The following is a 16,259-nucleotide window of genomic DNA, read 5'->3' as shown; positions in this document are numbered from 1 at the left end:
GAAAATGAATGGTGGACGGCCTCCAACCTGCACCTGTAGTTCACACAACTCTGATTTTCGCTCCGCTCCCTGCTTCCAGGTAGCTCCTTCCGAAGGAGATCAGCCGCCTGTTTCACCTGTGCACGGTGTGTCGCATGGCGCCTCCTTTGGCGAATCACTCGCGGGCTGTGATATAGACACCAAGAGATCGGTGCCCGAGCCCGATTTTATCTGCGACCGCGCGCATCTTGCCGCCACACGGGCCCCTATTTCCTTTGGCCAATTCTCCAGCGAAACCGCTGGAGAGAGACGCGACTTCAGCAGGGGCCGCGTCTCCACTCCATCTCGCTCGACGTTCTCACGCACGCAAGACAGCACCGGCACCGCGGAAGCAGGCAAGAGGGAATCCAAGTCTACCCACACCATGGCGCCAAACACCGCGGAAAGCCCTCTGGGGCGGGGTGAGGACGGAGGGAAAGCGGTGCTCGGGAAAGAAGAGCGACGAGGCGATGCAGAGCTGGAGACGACAGCCGCCCTGCTCGCGGATGCATCCCCCTACAGCGTGGGCAACAGCGAAGGCGTCGCTGGTGTCTCCCCGGCGCTCGCCGCCACGCATGCAGACGAAGAGTCCGCCAAGCAGGACTCCGACGCCGACGCGCCTGCAAAGTCCCCGAGAAGAGACGCCCCTGTCTTCCTCAAGCTCGACGCCTTGGTTGGGGGCACCGAGGGCCTCTCTCTAGGGCCTGCGGGTTTGCTGGAGGCCGCAGACTCGCCTTCGATTCCCCTGGAGACTGCCGCCGGGGGCGGAGGCCGAGTCCGATCTGTGGCGCCAGCCACGTCGTCCATCCGCGTGCCGCCAGTCATGCCGGTGAGCGCCGATGGGTTCGCTGCCCACGCTCACCGAGGCAACGTCGTGGCGGCAGTCACGAGAGGCGGCAGCGACGCGTCACATGCGCAGAAGCTTCGTGAAGGGCCTGCGAAACGGCCCTCGGGGGCCGCCGCCCGGGGGCTCGCCCGGGCAGGGAGCGAAGAGACGGGCCTCCGTGGGGAAGAAGGTCCCTCCAGAGAAGGCGACGGCGCCCAGGCACCGCGACGGGCGAACGTACCTGCGGGCGCCGCCTGCCGCCTCTCGAGCACTGGGTCCGCAGGAGGGAGCGGCGGCGGGGCCGTGTCTTACTTGGATGATTTCTACATGCGACAGCGAACTCGAGCCGAGCACGAGGCGCAGCGGCGCGAAGAGGCTCGACGCGAGATGGCGACTTGGCATGGGGCCCCAGCCAGCAAGGAATTCCAGTGGCTCCAGAGACTTCGCGAGCTGCACGCAGCCGCTTCGCCCGCGCCTGCTGGCGCTGCGCAGGGCTCCGCAGCTGCCGTCGGTTCCTCCGCAGGCCGCGGCGGTGGCCTGCGAGGTGAGGCGAAGCGCGGCGGCGTCATCGGCCGCCGAGTGCCGGCGGTGGCGCAGAAGATTGAGTCCGTCACCGAAGAGACCAACTCCCGACTAGTCAAACACCTCGTCAGTCTGTTCCAGGCGCGAGACAGGACAAAGCGTCCCGAAGCGAGGCACGGAGGCGCACAGGAGGGGGTGGGGTGGCAGGGGTCTGCGGCGTACGGCTCGTCGTCGTCCTCTGCGCCGTCCAAGGGTGCCGGCGCCCAGCGGGGGAAGCGAGAGGACGCGCCGATTTCTTTCTACAGATACGGCAGATTCGCTGGCGGCTCGGCGGCGGCACGGCCGACGACGCGGAGAACCTCGAGCGACTCCTCGTCCTACGCGGGCGCGTCGCCGCCGTCGTCCGCGCGGACGCCTCGCCAGCGGCTGCCCAATGGCATCCCGGCGCATGTCGCGCGGCTGCCCTCCGGCGGCGCCGCACTGCCCTACCAGAAACAGTGGACGGCCCCCCCTTCCGGTGCGGCGGTGGCGTATTTCCCTGCGCCCATGGGTCGGTGGGTGGCTCGCCGGAGGGGCGCTCCGGTCGTCGGGGCGAGCGGCAGTCCCGCGGGCCCCGGGGGACGCGGCCCAGCGGCGCCCGAGGAGGGGCGCTTGGACCGCATCATCACGAGGCAGGCGACGGCGGAGATCCTACCTCTCCGCTTCCCGTCGATGACGTGTGGAAACGCGAGGGGGGCCTACAGGGTCTCGGCGTCGAGCCGCTCGGCGGCCGCCCAGAGCCGCCCGCCCAGTCTGAGCCGCGAAGAAGTCCTCGTGATTCAAGACGCCCTGATGCGCTACCGGGCGCAGCAGCAGCAGGGTCAACCCCGCTTCCCGCAACTCGGCCTTGGGGTTCTGGGCTTGACCCACGGGCCCGCTGCGCCCGCGGCGGCTGGCACTCGTCATGCCTTCGCCGTTGCGGGTCTGCCAGTTGCCGGCGCAGCGCCGCAGCAGCCGAGCCCCGGCGGCGCCCAGGAGCTCGCCCAGGCGCCCGCAGGCTCACGCGCCTCCTCGGCTGTCGTGCCCGCTGGGCATCGGTCGCGAAGCCACGCCAGTGCAAAGGCGCCTGTCGCGTCTGCCAGCGTAGCGCCCCAGTCCGGCGTGGTCGCGCCGCAGGAGGAGGAGAAGCGGCCGGGGAGTCTCTTAGAGAAGCGGGAAGGCGACAAGAGAGGTGAAGCCGGAGGAGGCCAGCAAGAAATGAAACTCGAGGCCGCATGTGATGCGTCTCGTGACGCGCATCAGGCTTCGAGTCCTACGCCAGAGGCAGCTGCAGAGTACTCAGCGGAGCCCGTGGTCAGTGCAGCAACGGGCCCCCCCGAGGCCTGCGAAATGGATGCACCTGCTGCTGGCACATCCCCCTCGGGCGACGCGTCTCCTCGGGATCGCCATCCGCCAGCCGCGAGCAAGTCTGCCACGGAAGGTGGCGCGCCCGCGACATCGCCTCAGCCGGAGGGAGATGACACGGCCAAAAGGTACTCCCCTGCTGAGGCCGACAGCCGCGCCGCGGAGGACGCTGAGAGGAGCGAGCCAGAGGGTCCGCCATGTTCCTCCAAGCCCACTCGCGAACACGTTGGCGGGCTGAGCTCTCTGACGACGACGCCGAACTGCGGAGACTCTCGCGGTCAGTCTGAAGAGATACCGCCGCAGGACCACAGCAGTGGAGACGCCTCTCGTGTGCCCCAGGGGGGCTCGGCTGAGCCTCCTGCGTCGCGGCAGGGCCTGGAGCCTTCGGCGTCTGGCTCTCTCGGCGAAGGTGAGGCCTCAGAGCCCAGCGAGCCGGAGGAGACAGAGGGCGAACTAGCAGACGCGCACGCTGCGGCCGCCTTTGCCAAGCATCAGGTGGCGCAGGAGTCCCTCTTGTGTCTCGCCGATTGCTTCGCGGCGGCGGCTTCAAACGTCGCAGCTCTAGAGCGGGCGACGCGAGCCGAAGCGGGGGAAGACGAGGACAGCGGGCTCGGTGGGGAGGCTCAGGAAAACGCCGAAGGAAGCGCTGAGGGAGGCGATGGCAAGGCCCCAGAAGGCGACTCGGAGGCGCAGCTGAAGCCGTACGAGCAAATCATGCTCAAGTTCCTCCACTACAGGGACTGGTGGGAGGCGCAGGCTCAGAAGGCCGACCAAGGCGAGGCTCGCGCCCTCGATGACCTGCTGTCTGTCGTGGATAACGCGGCGGGCGACGGTGCTCAGCAGCCCGGAGAGAGGAGAAGCCGGCTAGATTTTGATGAAGATGCACAGAAGGTACTTGAAATCGATGCGCTCTTGGAGGCCATTCCCGACTTGCGAGGTGACACCTTTAGCTTCGGCGGCCTCGACGCCTTCGACGCCTCCCACCAGGCAGCGGACACGGGGCTCTTCGATTTCCACTTTGCCGATGAAGACGGCATCGTTCTTTTCTCGGATGACGACTTCGACGACGGGAGGGAATACAGTAACTTTTCAGAAGAGCGCGAGAGGGGCTTCTCCGGCGAGGCCAAGGCGGCAGGCCACGCCTCTGCTGGCGATCTGGAATCCTCGCCGTCTGTGGCGGATCCCCAGCGGCTCTCAACTCCGCAGCTCGAAGATGAGGCGTCCCACGCAGAGACCCACTCAGGGCGAGCGCAGGAAGGCAAGGCTGTCCAGGGCAAAGACATCGCGACGACGATCCGCGCCTCCGAGCTGCTGCGCGCACATTACCTCGTGGGGCCTCTCCGCGTGAGCCAGCTGGCGGCGGGAACGAGCGGAAGTCTTGGAATCGACGAACTGTCGGCGGCCGCCCGCGACAATGGGGGCGCGAGCAACCAAGTCTGCCAGGCAGATGACGCGGAAGAGGCACTGCAGTGAAGGAGCTTTGCTTCGGCTGTGTAGATCGTCAATGGAGGCTGCCGCAGCGGCGCTCGGCCGGTTTCTTCAGTGCGCCACGTTCGAATTGCCATGCGTTCATGTGAGAAGAAGACGCTGGAAGCGTATCCACCACTACGTAAGAGATGGAAAGTGGGAAGAAAAGGAAAGAGCTGGAGCTCCGTAGAGAGGCATAGCGCGGGGAAGTTGCATTCGAGGCATCGCTCGTCATATTCCTGCCGTCGCGCCTCAGCTGTCCGCAGCAGATCCGGTCTCGTGAACGGAGGGTCAGGAGATTTCGAGGGTTTCCTTCTCGCGAGCGCCTTGTTTTTCGTTCAAAGAATTCGACAGTTCTCGGAGCTCGCCGGCTGTCATGACGCGGCCGGCTCGCGGACACCGGCAGCTGCGCGCCGCTGTTCCTTCCGACAGGAGAGGCGGGCACAGGACGCCTTTCGTGTGAGCACTTAGCATCGGTAATTGTCGTGTGGCGGCGAGCCACATGTATTTCTAACCAGTGGGAGGTTCACTGGGGGGAGAGATGGAGAGTGGCCCCAGACGCAGACGACTTGTTTGTGCGTCGTCCATCCATAGGCTTTTTTTTCGGCTCTCTCTTTCGCTCACTTCCTCCCTCTGGGTTCATTGGCTGGATCGAACACTTCGCGAACTTAATAGTCGCCACTTTACGGCGTGCAGGCATGTCGTTACCGGAAGGCTGGCAGTTCGAGTCACAAGCTGCAGTTCGAAACCGATCATAGACAGCCCTACTGCCCGCTGGCTGGCAGTGAGACAGGCGTGCGCCGCCCTTGAATAGTCGGCTCATGCCAATGTAGTGGCCTACGGGGACGTCACATGGAAACGCCGAAGAGGAGAAGCTGCAGGCGCCAACGTGATGAGATCCAGGCACTTGGCACGTCCCAACGAAAGCATGTAGAGCGCGCAGTTCGCTCACCAAAACATTTCTCTGGATTGCTCGCTGTTTGCTGGTGTCACGCTTGGCGAGAGATATCTTGGACAGGTGCGACAGTATGTAATAAGGGGGGAAGGGGGGGAGCACGGGCGACTCCGTCACCGCACGCGAAGGGCTCCTCAAAGGAGTGTCGGGCCTCACCGTTTCGCGGAGACCCATGGGGCCCGCTCCAGCTGCGGCCAGCTCCTGAATTTGACTCAAGAAAAGGGCTGCACGGTGTGTAGCGCAGGCGGTGGGGGTGAGTACAGCTGTGACACCATGTAAATAACTTAGATTTGAGTCTATTTGGGGGCAAACTGAGCTATACAGAAGACCTATTTTGTCTGCCCATCACCACAGCGCATCAAGTGGCGGGTCGTTCTGAGGTTGGGGGGCAGCTTCCCACCTATTTTTGTGTGGATTCTTTCGCTGAGACTAGCGGAATAGCCGCTCATTTTTTCAGCGTGTGCCTCTCTTCTGGCTTGACCATACGTTTCTGACAGCGACTGACTGACTGAGGTCTTTTCACCTGCGGCGCAAGTAAAGTTCAGGGTATGTCAAGAGTATGTCGCCCATTGTGTCTAGTGGGAAGAGCCCTCAAGCAGGCAGCCAGGAGGCCCAAGAGGCTCCATTTGGCGTAGGACCCCCGGGCCGTATACGGACGTCATCACACCCACAAAATATCTCAATCACTGCCTCAGGGGTACGAGGCCATACTGCCTTCCCGACGAGGCTGCGCCGAACGCGGTCCGACTATCCAACCCCTAGAGGACTGTCTCTGTTGGCTGGCGATCCTCGGGCGACACCACAATCAATCTGCAACAAGGCGTTCTTGCCGTCAATTTGTGCAGCGTCGCGGCTGAATTCTCCCGTTTGAGACAGGTGGGTCGCTGGGTCTCACACGGGGCCCCGCCGCCGACGTCTTCTCGAACTCAGAGCCTGCCAAGCAGGCAAGAAAGCAGGTTGTTCGTAAAAGCAAGCAGCAGCCAGCTGGATGTTTCTTGAGCGACGATAGTGTGGGAAAGACAGAAAATAGGGCTCATCCCGAAAATGTGCGCGCCGTGAACAGTGCGCCGGCTAACTAGCGACCTTGCGCCCTTTGCTTCGAGGCTGGCAAGAGGCTGTCTCCATCGCGACGCGTGCGACCCCCGCTGTGTCGAGCGCGAATGAGGAGCATACGCGTTTCTCCCGCAGTGACGCAGTCCACCATTTAATTTTGCCCAAAACTTAGGGCGTACACGTTGAGGGAAATCTGTTTCAGGCTCAGCGGTGGGTCTCCGAGTTCCAGGAGGCCTTGACAACGGCCTCCGGCCCTAGCGAGCCGTTTGAGGTTGGCGCGCTTGACCGCATGCGGGCCCGAGACGGGTAGTGCGCTGAGAAGTCATTCAGGTGCTCAAGAATCCTCCCTTTTGTTGACTAAGGTACCCTCAGGCCAGGCACCATTTTGCTTTCCGGAGGCCGTTGCCGTTCCTGCGAGGTTGAGCCTCCCGTTTGCCGCCGCCTTTCGCTGAGTCGACGCCGGTCTAGGCGCATGGCTTGTCGCCTCGAGCGCCGCCACTCGCCTTGAGCGTGCGCGCACATTGTCCTTTCGCATCGCGTTCTCATCTCTGCATATCGTACCCTTTTTAGCTTTTGCATCTCGTTCGCGCGCACGGCCTCCCTTTGCCTTCGGGCCCTTTCTCTAGCTTCCCGTCTCGTCGTCTGGCTGCCGTCTCCCGTGCGCACGCCTCGGTGTCCTGTCGTCCTTAGCCGCCCGCAGCCCCATGTTTCGCCTCTGCTGACGTCCCATTTCCTTTGGCGTCGATTCTCCCCCCCCAGCTCTCTTTGCTTTCCTGGGCTGTGGGCGATTTGCGAATCCGTCCGTGAAAAATGCGCAGTTCGTCGAGCCTGTACTTAGTTGCCTGAACCTCCACGTCTGCTCCGCTAGCCCGCGGTAGAGCCCTCCGCCTCGCTGCTTCAGCAACGGCCTCAGTGACGGCGCTCGGTCCTGCTCCACGTGCTGCGTGTCGCCCGCATGCAGGCAGACACGGCCATGGAGCAAACAGACAGAGGCGAAGGCTGCCCCCCCCCTCTCCCGCCCCACCCCTCCCCTTCTGTTTTTCCTGTTGAGCCACGCACAGCTGAGTCGGCCTCGGCCGCATCCACCTCGCTGATGTGCACACCTGAAGCGCCGCGAGCATGTGGGGGTCTCGGCGGCGACATCCGGCTCGCGCCGCGCCGGAGCTCGAGCGAGACTTTGAGAAGCTTTTGCCATCCGTCTCGCGCGCCACCGCCCGGCGAGCGGGGCGAACCGCGTCCCCGGCCGCGCCTTACCATGCTGGGCGAACTCAGGCGACCTCTGTCGAGAGGTCAGCAAAGCGCCACGACGACTCTTTCCAACCGCCCCCCGCTTTCCTGGGGAAGCCAGACGCGTCGCAGTGCTTCAGCGACGACGTACCGCGCGCTGTGTATCTCGCGACCCGGTCTTACCAAGAAGCAGGCAGGTCTTCCTCGTGTGCGCCAGCTATCAGGGGCCGCCTGCTGAGTCGGCCTGCGGGCCTTTCGGCTTTCAGGAAGGCGGCCTGCAGACGATGGCCGGCCTACCTCGCTGCTCCCTACGCTCGGGTCGCCTCAGCCAGAAGAGGCTCCAAAGGGAACACAAGGCACGCTGCGGGCGCGCTTCCGCGGACGCGTGAATCGGCGGCGCCCGCAGTCCTCCCCTCGAGTTCAGGGCCAAAGGCAGCCGCGGTCTCGACCAGAGCGAGACGCCGCCATGCAGCTCAAACGCCTCGCCTACTGCGTCCGGCTGCTGGTCGGCTGCGCGTCAGAGTGAAGATGCCCAAGTGGAAAAGCCGCAGGGCCTTTCGGATGTTGTTCCCATTGCCAGTCCCACGGAATCCCTGCGATGCTCCGTTCGGCGGGGGGGGCCGCGCGCGCCAAGGTGCCACGCCAACCCCACGGAGCCGCGGGGCTCCTCCGGAGCCCACGTGCCCAGGCCCGCGCCGGAGACCCCGCCAGACTTCTTCCACGAGGCAGAGCTCGCAGAGTGCTTGAGTGAGAAATGTGTGTCGCCTGCTGCACACGGGAGACTGAGGCGGCACCTGCTTCAAAAATTGTGCGCGAAGGGGCAGGCGGAAGGCGACACTGAGACAGGCGCAGAAGGCGCTGCAAACGAAGTGAGTCAAATTTTCATGCTTTGACGCATACTTGGATCGAACTGTTACTCAACAGAGAAACGGTCGAAGTGGCAGCCCAGTGGACGATGAGTGCGAGTTCCTTGCCAGAACCTGGAGCTCAGGTGCTTGCAGAATGACCCCGTTAGATCTGTCTTCGAATGCTGTAGCGCCATGCCAGCTTGCTCGGACCCTCTAAGGCCCCGGCACTGCAGAGAGAGAGAACTGCCAACATGAAGCACTCTCTGCTCTCTGAGTAGAGGCACGACTGACTTTGCAGACTGTGCGAAGGGCTGGCGATTCCTTGCAGTGGATGTGCGCTGGAGACCTCATCAACGCAACGCTGATGTTGTTTCCTGCAGTTTGCCGATGTCAAGGAGCTTCAGCGCGAGAATCGGCTGATGAAGGTACGTTTGGGAGAGGGCAGAGACACGTGTGGAAGCGAACAGAGTGACACTGCGAGCAAGCAACCGCAGCAGATAGAACGTCATTTTCTGCCTGACGGCGCATCTACGCGGAAAACCTCAGGGCCTCGTGTGAGGCAACCGGAGTGCTTAAGAACGGCAACAGCCACTGCGAGGGCCCTTCGGTTGCATCTCACGTTCAGGTCTGGATCGCGTGCATGGAACTTCTCCCGTATCCAAAGGTCTGCGACGACAGAAAGCTCACCCAGCAGCTCCTGGCTCTTGAGGCGGACAAGTGGTTCCTGAATCGTCAGGTACGTGCAGCAGACTTGCGCGCCTCATATTTTCCTCTTCTGTTTTCCATAGCTTACTCAAGCAGAAGTGCTCATGCGTATGTCCGTGGCAATCTGCGCCTGCCATCATGGTCGCTCGCGAATTGCGGGAGTTACAGCATTTCGAGATCTGAAGTCTCTTTGGCATGGGACGTGCAATAAAGGTGGTGGTGCTTGTACTGTGAACCATACGGGTCCATAAAGAAACCAGGCTTGAATTTCTGTGCACTCTCTCTCTTTAGGTCAGCGAAGAGACTCTCGCAATCCGCCGACTGCAAACAGAAAAGCAACAGCTCTGGATTTCGCTGCTCCGGGCTCAGACGGCACGACACAGAAAAGCGTCAGCTGAGGAGACAGCACAGGAAGTTGCGGCGACGGAGGCGAGGCTGCAGCGCTCGTATGCGGAGACTGAAAAAAAGGTGAGACCTCCACGTCACCACAACACTGGGAGGGGGGGGGGGGGTTAGTCATTAACCCCCCCCCCCCTGGGTAGGCATTACTGTGGTATAGGTGCCTTCATCTTCGTCGGCTCGTGCCTCTGTATTTGCCTCATCGCCTTGTGTATTCGGATTCTACAGAGAGAAGCAGAGCACGCGTGCGAGGTTGCGCAACTCCAGGAAGCTATTGTGGAAGTGGAGAGACGTCTGCAGTCCGCCGAGGAAGCCCGGACCCGAATGGCACTTCACGTCAGCCGGCAAGAGGAGCAAGTCCTAGACGCGGAGAAAGAGAGACGGGAGGCCAGGGCGGCTATAGAAAGCCTGGAGAAAACAGTCGAGGAGCTGAAACATCAGTTGCGTACCGCCCAACAGGACCAGGTAAAGCTGAAGCAAGAAGCGCAGCGCGCTGCAGCAGACGTGGCGGAGGCACAGAAGCTTCGCGAAGAAGTCAAACAGTTAAAGATGAAACTGGAAGAGGAGACAACCCGACGGACGCAAGCCGAGAAGGACGCAGGTCGGCAACTTGCAGCAGCACGACAGGAAATCGACGCATTGAAGGACCGGTGCGAAGGAGAGCAGACACGCACGCGCGAGCTTGAAGCCGAACTGCAGACTCTCTTTGCGGCCGGCGCAACGCCTGCTCTGTCGCGCGCAAGGAGTCTCGACAACGATCTCGACGACGTTCTCAAAGGTCATGGGGGCAATTTCAGTATGAGTCGGCGAAGGTATCTGGAGCAGTTCCTTAAGATGAAAAAGGCTGGGGACGCAGCGCTGTTGAAAGCCACGTTGGTTGCCCACAGGGCAGGGATTGCCCCGCGTGTGATGAGCCACGAACGTCATATGCTAAATAGAAAAGCTGCCGCTGGGACAGCGAAGGAGCGCAGAGGAGCTCTGGCAGAGAGTCCAGTGGTGACCGCCAAACAGACTCCTCCTCCCAACGGCACGGACCTCGCAGCTCAAACCCAACAGACGGCATGACCAGAGGCCACTCAAAGACCTTCAAGATCTAAACCAGTAGTCCAACTCGTAGTATATACTCCCCAGAAAAAGCTGATAAATAATCCTGTCTCCGCGTTTGGGGTGGGGATCTAGCGGATACCAACAGAGAGTATGAAATCCGTGAGTTTTCTGTTCAGCGGCATGGAGCGTCGCTACGTGCAAAGTCTCGTGCTTACTCGTGGGCAGGGAAATTCATGTCCCAGGGGCACGCACGAGTTTTGTGACACGCTGGAACGCCTAGTGTGTTCGAGGCAAACCGACACGATCAAGCCAGACGAGGATGTGACTGGCATAGCCGGTTCCTCTCGCCGGCAGCGGTACTGCAGTGCAGCAGGGGATCTCTCTGGTACTGGGGTGAGGCGAACGCGCTGTGTGCTTCAGGCAAGAATCGGGATTCAACACGCCTAGCTATGACCAGAGAACTCGCGAAGGTCATCTGTGTCAGTGGCACCCAGAGAAAGCCCAATATGCAGCGGCGCGCCTGTAGGGTAAAGGTTGGGGTGGGTTGGGGGGGGCGGGCGGGGGGGGCGGGGGGGGGGGGGGGGGGAGCAGGGCGACGGGCTCGTTGCGACCGGCCGCACCGCGCCAAGTTCAGCGGTTCCTGTTCCGCTCTTCATGCGTGTCGCTTTCCCCTGTCGCGAACGAGGTGCCGCAGTGCAGCGTGTGTCAAGCAAAATTGTGGCATCAGTGAGTTCAGCGTAGAACGGAGGCCAGCTACGTTTCTGCGCCACCCGGCCCGCGCAACTCAACCCCTCGACCAGAACGGCTAGCCCGGCTCGTCCCCTGGAAAAGCAGTAAACATTTCTCCTGTTGTGAAACCGGATTGGCGCGAAGGCAATCGACGAACCGTCTGGGAAAGCCGGTAGTAGAACCACCATTGTTTGAAATGCGTGCCCAGACTTGCGTGAACACCTATAATACGAAGCCCTCTATATACGTGACCGCGCGCACAAGCCCGCGAAGCCGTGTAGACTGTAGTATGAGAAGTGACACCTCGACTGCGTAACTTTACACTTGTATCTGTTATAGAGCAGAGTCGGCTCAGCTGCCGGCAACGTGGGGGCGTCTGAGCGAGGCCAGAGCGCTGTTTCTCCTGTATGTAGGTATGTAGCAAGACACGGGGCTTTCGCTTAAGCCCGTTCGCGGGATTTCCCGTCTGTTTCGCGCAGCAGACGTGTCGCGAAGGCCGCGCCAAAGGAGTATCTTGAAAAATTGAGTACATGCCGCTGCGGGGAGCAGCGGGGCGAGTGTCCCTCCTGCGTGCATATCACGCAGGGGTGTCGCTTTAAACTAGCAGACTTCGCTTGCCGGAGACACAAGACGCTTCCCGGCCCGCAGAGACAGTCCTGCCCTCCGCCACGTGGTCAGAAGCTCTACACAGCAAAGGAAGACGCAGAGAACGGGTGCGTAGGGAACAAAAATCCTGAACTCGCTTTATTTGCTCGAGAGGGCAGCGACACCCGGGAGGGTCTTGCCCTCGAGAAGCTCCAGGGAAGCGCCGCCGCCAGTCGAGACGTGGCTGACTTGCGAAGCATACCCCTCCTTCTCAACCAGAGCGGCAGTGTCGCCACCGCCCACGATCGTGATGCAGCCCTGCTTGGTCGCCTCCGAGACCGCCTTGCAGAACGCAATGCTGCCCTGAGCGAAGTTGGGCATCTCAAACACGCCGGGAGGGCCGTTCCAGACCAAGGTCTTCGCCTTCAGGATGACCTATTGATAAAACAGCGAGAGAGACCGAGACAGAGCCATACATACATGCATACATACAAGCCCGTGGACGGCGTGGCGCTGAAGACGCCTTCGCGTCGCCTGACTGTGTTGTGCCACCCAGCATCTAGGGTCGCGTAGGCAGGCGTGTGCAAAAGCAGCGTTCCAGTTCACCACCGCGGCGTCCGGTTCTATCCACTTTCCTTTGCTTTTTGGGTCAGCCACGACGTGCGAAAACCTCCCTGGCCCCCCCTTCAGTAGCGCTGCTGCTTCGGCGGTATGAGGCAGAGACTCACCTCGCGGGCCTTTTCGCGGGTCTTGGGGCCGCAGTCGACGCCCATCCACTCGCCGTGGATGCCTTCCTTTTCGTCGCAGATCTTGGTGTTGGCGTCGTTTTCGAATTTGTCAGCGCAGACAAAGTCGACGGGCAGGACGATCTGGACGCCCTTTTCCTGGGCCTTCTTCATGATAGCGGGGACGATTTTGGCGCCGTCCTCGTCGTAGAGACTCTTGCCGATCTCCATGTTGTCGATGACTTTCTTGAAGGTGAAAGCCATACCGCCAGCGATGATCATCATCTGCACGCGGTCGAGCATGTTTTCAATCAGCTGGATCTTGTCCTTGACCTTGGCGCCTCCCAGGATGGCCAAAAACGGCTTCTCCGGAGACTCCAGGGCCTTCGAGAAGTACTCCAGCTCCTTCTTCATCAGCAGCCCCGCCGCGCGAATAGGCACCTGGACGCCAACCATCGACGCGTGCGCGCGATGCGCCGTCCCAAACGCGTCGTTGATGTAAATGTCGCCTAGCCTGAATCCAGCGCCAAGCACCGACAGAACCCGCAACGCATCCGCCCCCCGCGAGCAAGAAGCAAGGTCCTCCCCAACGTCAAGGACTTCGCATGTGCACGCACAAACACTCCAGCTACATATATATATATATATATATATATATATATGTAAATAACCCTCTATGTACAGTTATATAGAGACCTATATATGTACATATATATATACATATGTATAAAGACCCCAGTTATATATATATATATATATATTCATAAATATACACCTACATCTATACTACATACACCTACATATGTAGAGGTTCACGGCCGGGGTACAGCCTCCGTCTCGAGAAAGAGCTGGGACATCGAGATCTCCCACGCCGCCGGGCGCGGAGCCTGTGCATGCAGCTGGCGGCTTTGATTCGCGTTTGGCTCGAACCTGGCGGACGACTAGCTACGCGGCGAGAGACCTTACTTGGTGAGTTCGGCCTTGAACTTTTCGACAGCGGCCGCGTCAGCCTTGATCTTGTTGCCGTTCTCGTCAGTGCCCTTTCCTTCCTCCTCGACGTGGAAGCGGACGTTCTCCATCAGGAGGACTTCTCCGTCCTTGGCGGTCTTCACAGCTTCCTCCGCCGTAGGCCCCACGCAGTCCTCCACGAAGACGATCTTCCGATTGGGCAGCAGCTCGTGAAGCACCTTCGCGACCGGCTTCAGGCTATATTTGGGCTGCACGCGTCCGTCGGGGCGACCTGCGTGCGACAGCAGGACGATGCAGCGTGGACTCTTGCTCAGCGCGTACTGCAGAGTCGGCAGCGTCGCCTTCACGCGAGTGGAGTCTGTGACGACGCCGTCCTTCATCGGCACGTTGAAGTCCACGCGGATGAGCACTGACTTCCCAGTGAGCTGCGCAGACCGCACCGACATCACCCCGGAAATTGACGCGCCCGTTAGTCCCATGCAGCTCCCCCCGCCGCTCCACGCGCGAGTTTTCGACTCAGGCTTGCGCACGCCAAGCTCCGCTCCGCGCCTCGCTCGCCGGAGCACACGCCGTCAGGTAACGCTCGCCGAAAAGGCGAGTGTTTTGGGCGCGCATCTCAGAGAAATGCAATCAAGGGTGCAGCACACGTGCTGCCGCACACTTGCCGGGTCGACTTGGTCTGCAAGAGGGTGGTGCCTAGCTAATACCACGTTTCTGTTCAACGCTTCAAGCCGACCGCAGAGCGCGACACGCAGCAAAGAGCTCAATTCCTGATAGACCAAGAAACCTCGCTCGGCGTCCCTCCACGCCGCGGCGAATCACCCAGCTAGATTGCGCAGCAGCAGTGCGCCAAGTTGTCTTGCCGTTCTGAGGGTGCTGAGAGGCGACCGCACAAAAAGCCGCCCGGCGAAATGGCCGCGTAGAAAGAGACAAAGGTCGCCTGCTGTGTCGCTGATGCGTGCCCTTTCTTTCGCTGTTCGAGAGCGGAGGACGCGCGCAAAAAAGAGCGGTTTGCGCCGCGAGACCGCTCACCTGGTCGCCCACGTCCTGAATTCCGAGCTTGTTCGCCAGCATTTTGGAGCCCGAGAGGAGACAAATGAGAGAGGGGTTGTGCAGGTTGACGTCTACAATCGCTGGATTTCCGACACCGGAAAAAAGTGCTGCGCAGAACGACGCGCGACGCGCGGCACAGAAAGGGTCGGAAGAAGCACGGAGTCTCTCCCCACTCGGCAGTCGCCGACGCAGACGCACACCGCGCGCCACTCAAGTGCGCTCCCGCGGCGCACCCTTCGCGCTCCTTCGTCCTTTCTGAAGAGAACCCTGCAGATTTCGCGCAAGAATCGCGTGAAAACAGCTGCGCGCCTTTCGCCGCCCTGCGTGGAAGCCTCTCTCTTTTGTGTTCCAGAGGAAACGCGGCTCCAGGGAATGCGCGTTTTTCCAAGGATGCTGAGTCTGTTTCCGGTTCTCTGGGTGTCTGCTTCATCTTCGCGCCCACTGGCAGATGCAAGATCTTGGCTGCGCGACCCACGCACACACAACACGGACTGGGCGCTTTTGGAGAACGTCGTGGGCGAGCTCCTGCCTGTCCGCCAGCGGAGATCCGGACTGTTGCGCTCCCCCTCTCTGTTTCGGCTCATCCATTACACAGAAACTTACCAATCGAGGGAAGAAAACTGCCGCACACGCTTTGAAGCAGTTGGCAAAACCGGAGATTTCATTCTTTGCAAGGGAACGGTTACCCCGACCGCGCAGCCGTCTCGCCCTCCACCGTCGAGGCTCCCTGCAGATGTTTCCACCGTCATATTTTTCTGGCACAAAAATAAAAACCTCCTGGCGCACTCCTTCGTCATCCACTGCGTTTCCTTGTCACTAGAAAGGGACGTGGACTTCAATGTGTTGGATGGTGACTTCCGTGCGCTCCCCGTGGTAAAAATCGTTCGAGACAAATCCGCAGGTTCCGTACTACAGGCTCTTGCCTCCGTTCATTTGCGGAAGCCACTGTAGCGCTGCAGCTCTAAGCTGAAGAGACTAAGCTGTCTCACCCTCTTTTTTATCTACGTGACACGTCTGTATGCCGTACAAAACGCCGCGGCTAGCCGCCTCCCCCCCGCAGCGTTTCTGCAAGGCAAACTCCGCTGTATCTCACACTTTTAAAAAACCCGTTCGAGGGATTGTCCGCAAGAGGCGCAGCTCCACAGCTGTCGTGCCTTGGTGTTTGCGTCGCTGCCGATTCACACGTCGAAAATGGCATGCCTTCAGGCCTCTGGAGTTCTCGGTTTGACCAGCAGTAGTGGCGACCCTCCTTATCTGCAGTCTCAACGACGTCGCAAAGAGGGATATCAGCATCGGGCCTTTCAAAATTCCTGTCTCAGGATGTTGTAGATCCAGTTCTGTAGGGTGTTGCATCAGCAGACTTTGTATACAGAAATCCGGACATTCATTAGCGATGGAGTTGCACCGCAACGACAGGCATCTCGAGCTGCGCATTCAAGTTTTCCTGTTAATTTCTTATATTTGGTAGTCAGTCCATCCGCCGGTACCCGCTGGCTTAAGCAGCGGACAAGATTTGCTCAAGTAATCCGAGGCAGCGCCAGCAGGCTTCGACAAAAGACGGGCGCATACACGCTGTATCGTCCCTAAAGGGTTTTCTACGTGGGGACTTCTGGACCTGCCTGAGATCCTGTCACCAGATTCCACATTCGGGTCTGTCTGGGCCCCATAGGGATCCCGCAGAGAAGATACGTTGCAAACTCTATTACACAAACCTGTTGAGGACTCACACGAGTGTGTTAGTGGCTGCC

At 60.7% G+C, this 16,259-nt stretch overlaps 3 protein-coding genes across 3 annotated transcripts; 2 read left to right on the top strand and 1 right to left on the bottom strand.

The window, feature by feature from the left end:
- Positions 1 to 403: 403 nt before the first annotated feature.
- On the top strand, positions 404 to 4,222 carry BESB_045070 (uncharacterized protein; the record flags this gene model as incomplete). Its single annotated transcript, XM_029362958.1, has 1 exon — positions 404 to 4,222. One exon carries the CDS (start codon positions 404 to 406, stop codon positions 4,220 to 4,222), a length of 3,819 nt encoding a protein of 1,272 aa, XP_029220324.1.
- Positions 4,223 to 7,343: 3,121 nt separating this feature from the next.
- Positions 7,344 to 10,468, top strand: BESB_045060 (uncharacterized protein; the record flags this gene model as incomplete). Its single annotated transcript, XM_029362957.1, has 6 exons — positions 7,344 to 7,513; positions 7,858 to 8,320; positions 8,680 to 8,724; positions 8,925 to 9,035; positions 9,296 to 9,472; positions 9,632 to 10,468. The coding sequence occupies 6 exons, from the start codon at positions 7,344 to 7,346 to the stop codon at positions 10,466 to 10,468; spliced, it is 1,803 nt and encodes a 600-aa protein (XP_029220323.1).
- Positions 10,469 to 11,923: 1,455 nt separating this feature from the next.
- Positions 11,924 to 14,532, bottom strand: BESB_045050 (phosphoglycerate kinase PGKI; the record flags this gene model as incomplete). The annotated part of the gene is made up of 4 exons (XM_029362956.1): positions 11,924 to 12,199; positions 12,493 to 13,003; positions 13,456 to 13,883; positions 14,491 to 14,532. The coding sequence occupies 4 exons, from the start codon at positions 14,530 to 14,532 to the stop codon at positions 11,924 to 11,926; spliced, it is 1,257 nt and encodes a 418-aa protein (XP_029220322.1).
- Positions 14,533 to 16,259: the final 1,727 nt, after the last annotated feature.

This window comes from Besnoitia besnoiti, chromosome III, assembly GCF_002563875.1.
Source record: "Besnoitia besnoiti strain Bb-Ger1 chromosome III, whole genome shotgun sequence".
Taxonomy (NCBI): domain Eukaryota; phylum Apicomplexa; class Conoidasida; order Eucoccidiorida; family Sarcocystidae; genus Besnoitia; species Besnoitia besnoiti.
Note: the sequence above shows the minus strand (reverse complement) of the source record. Positions and strands in the feature narration are given on the sequence as shown.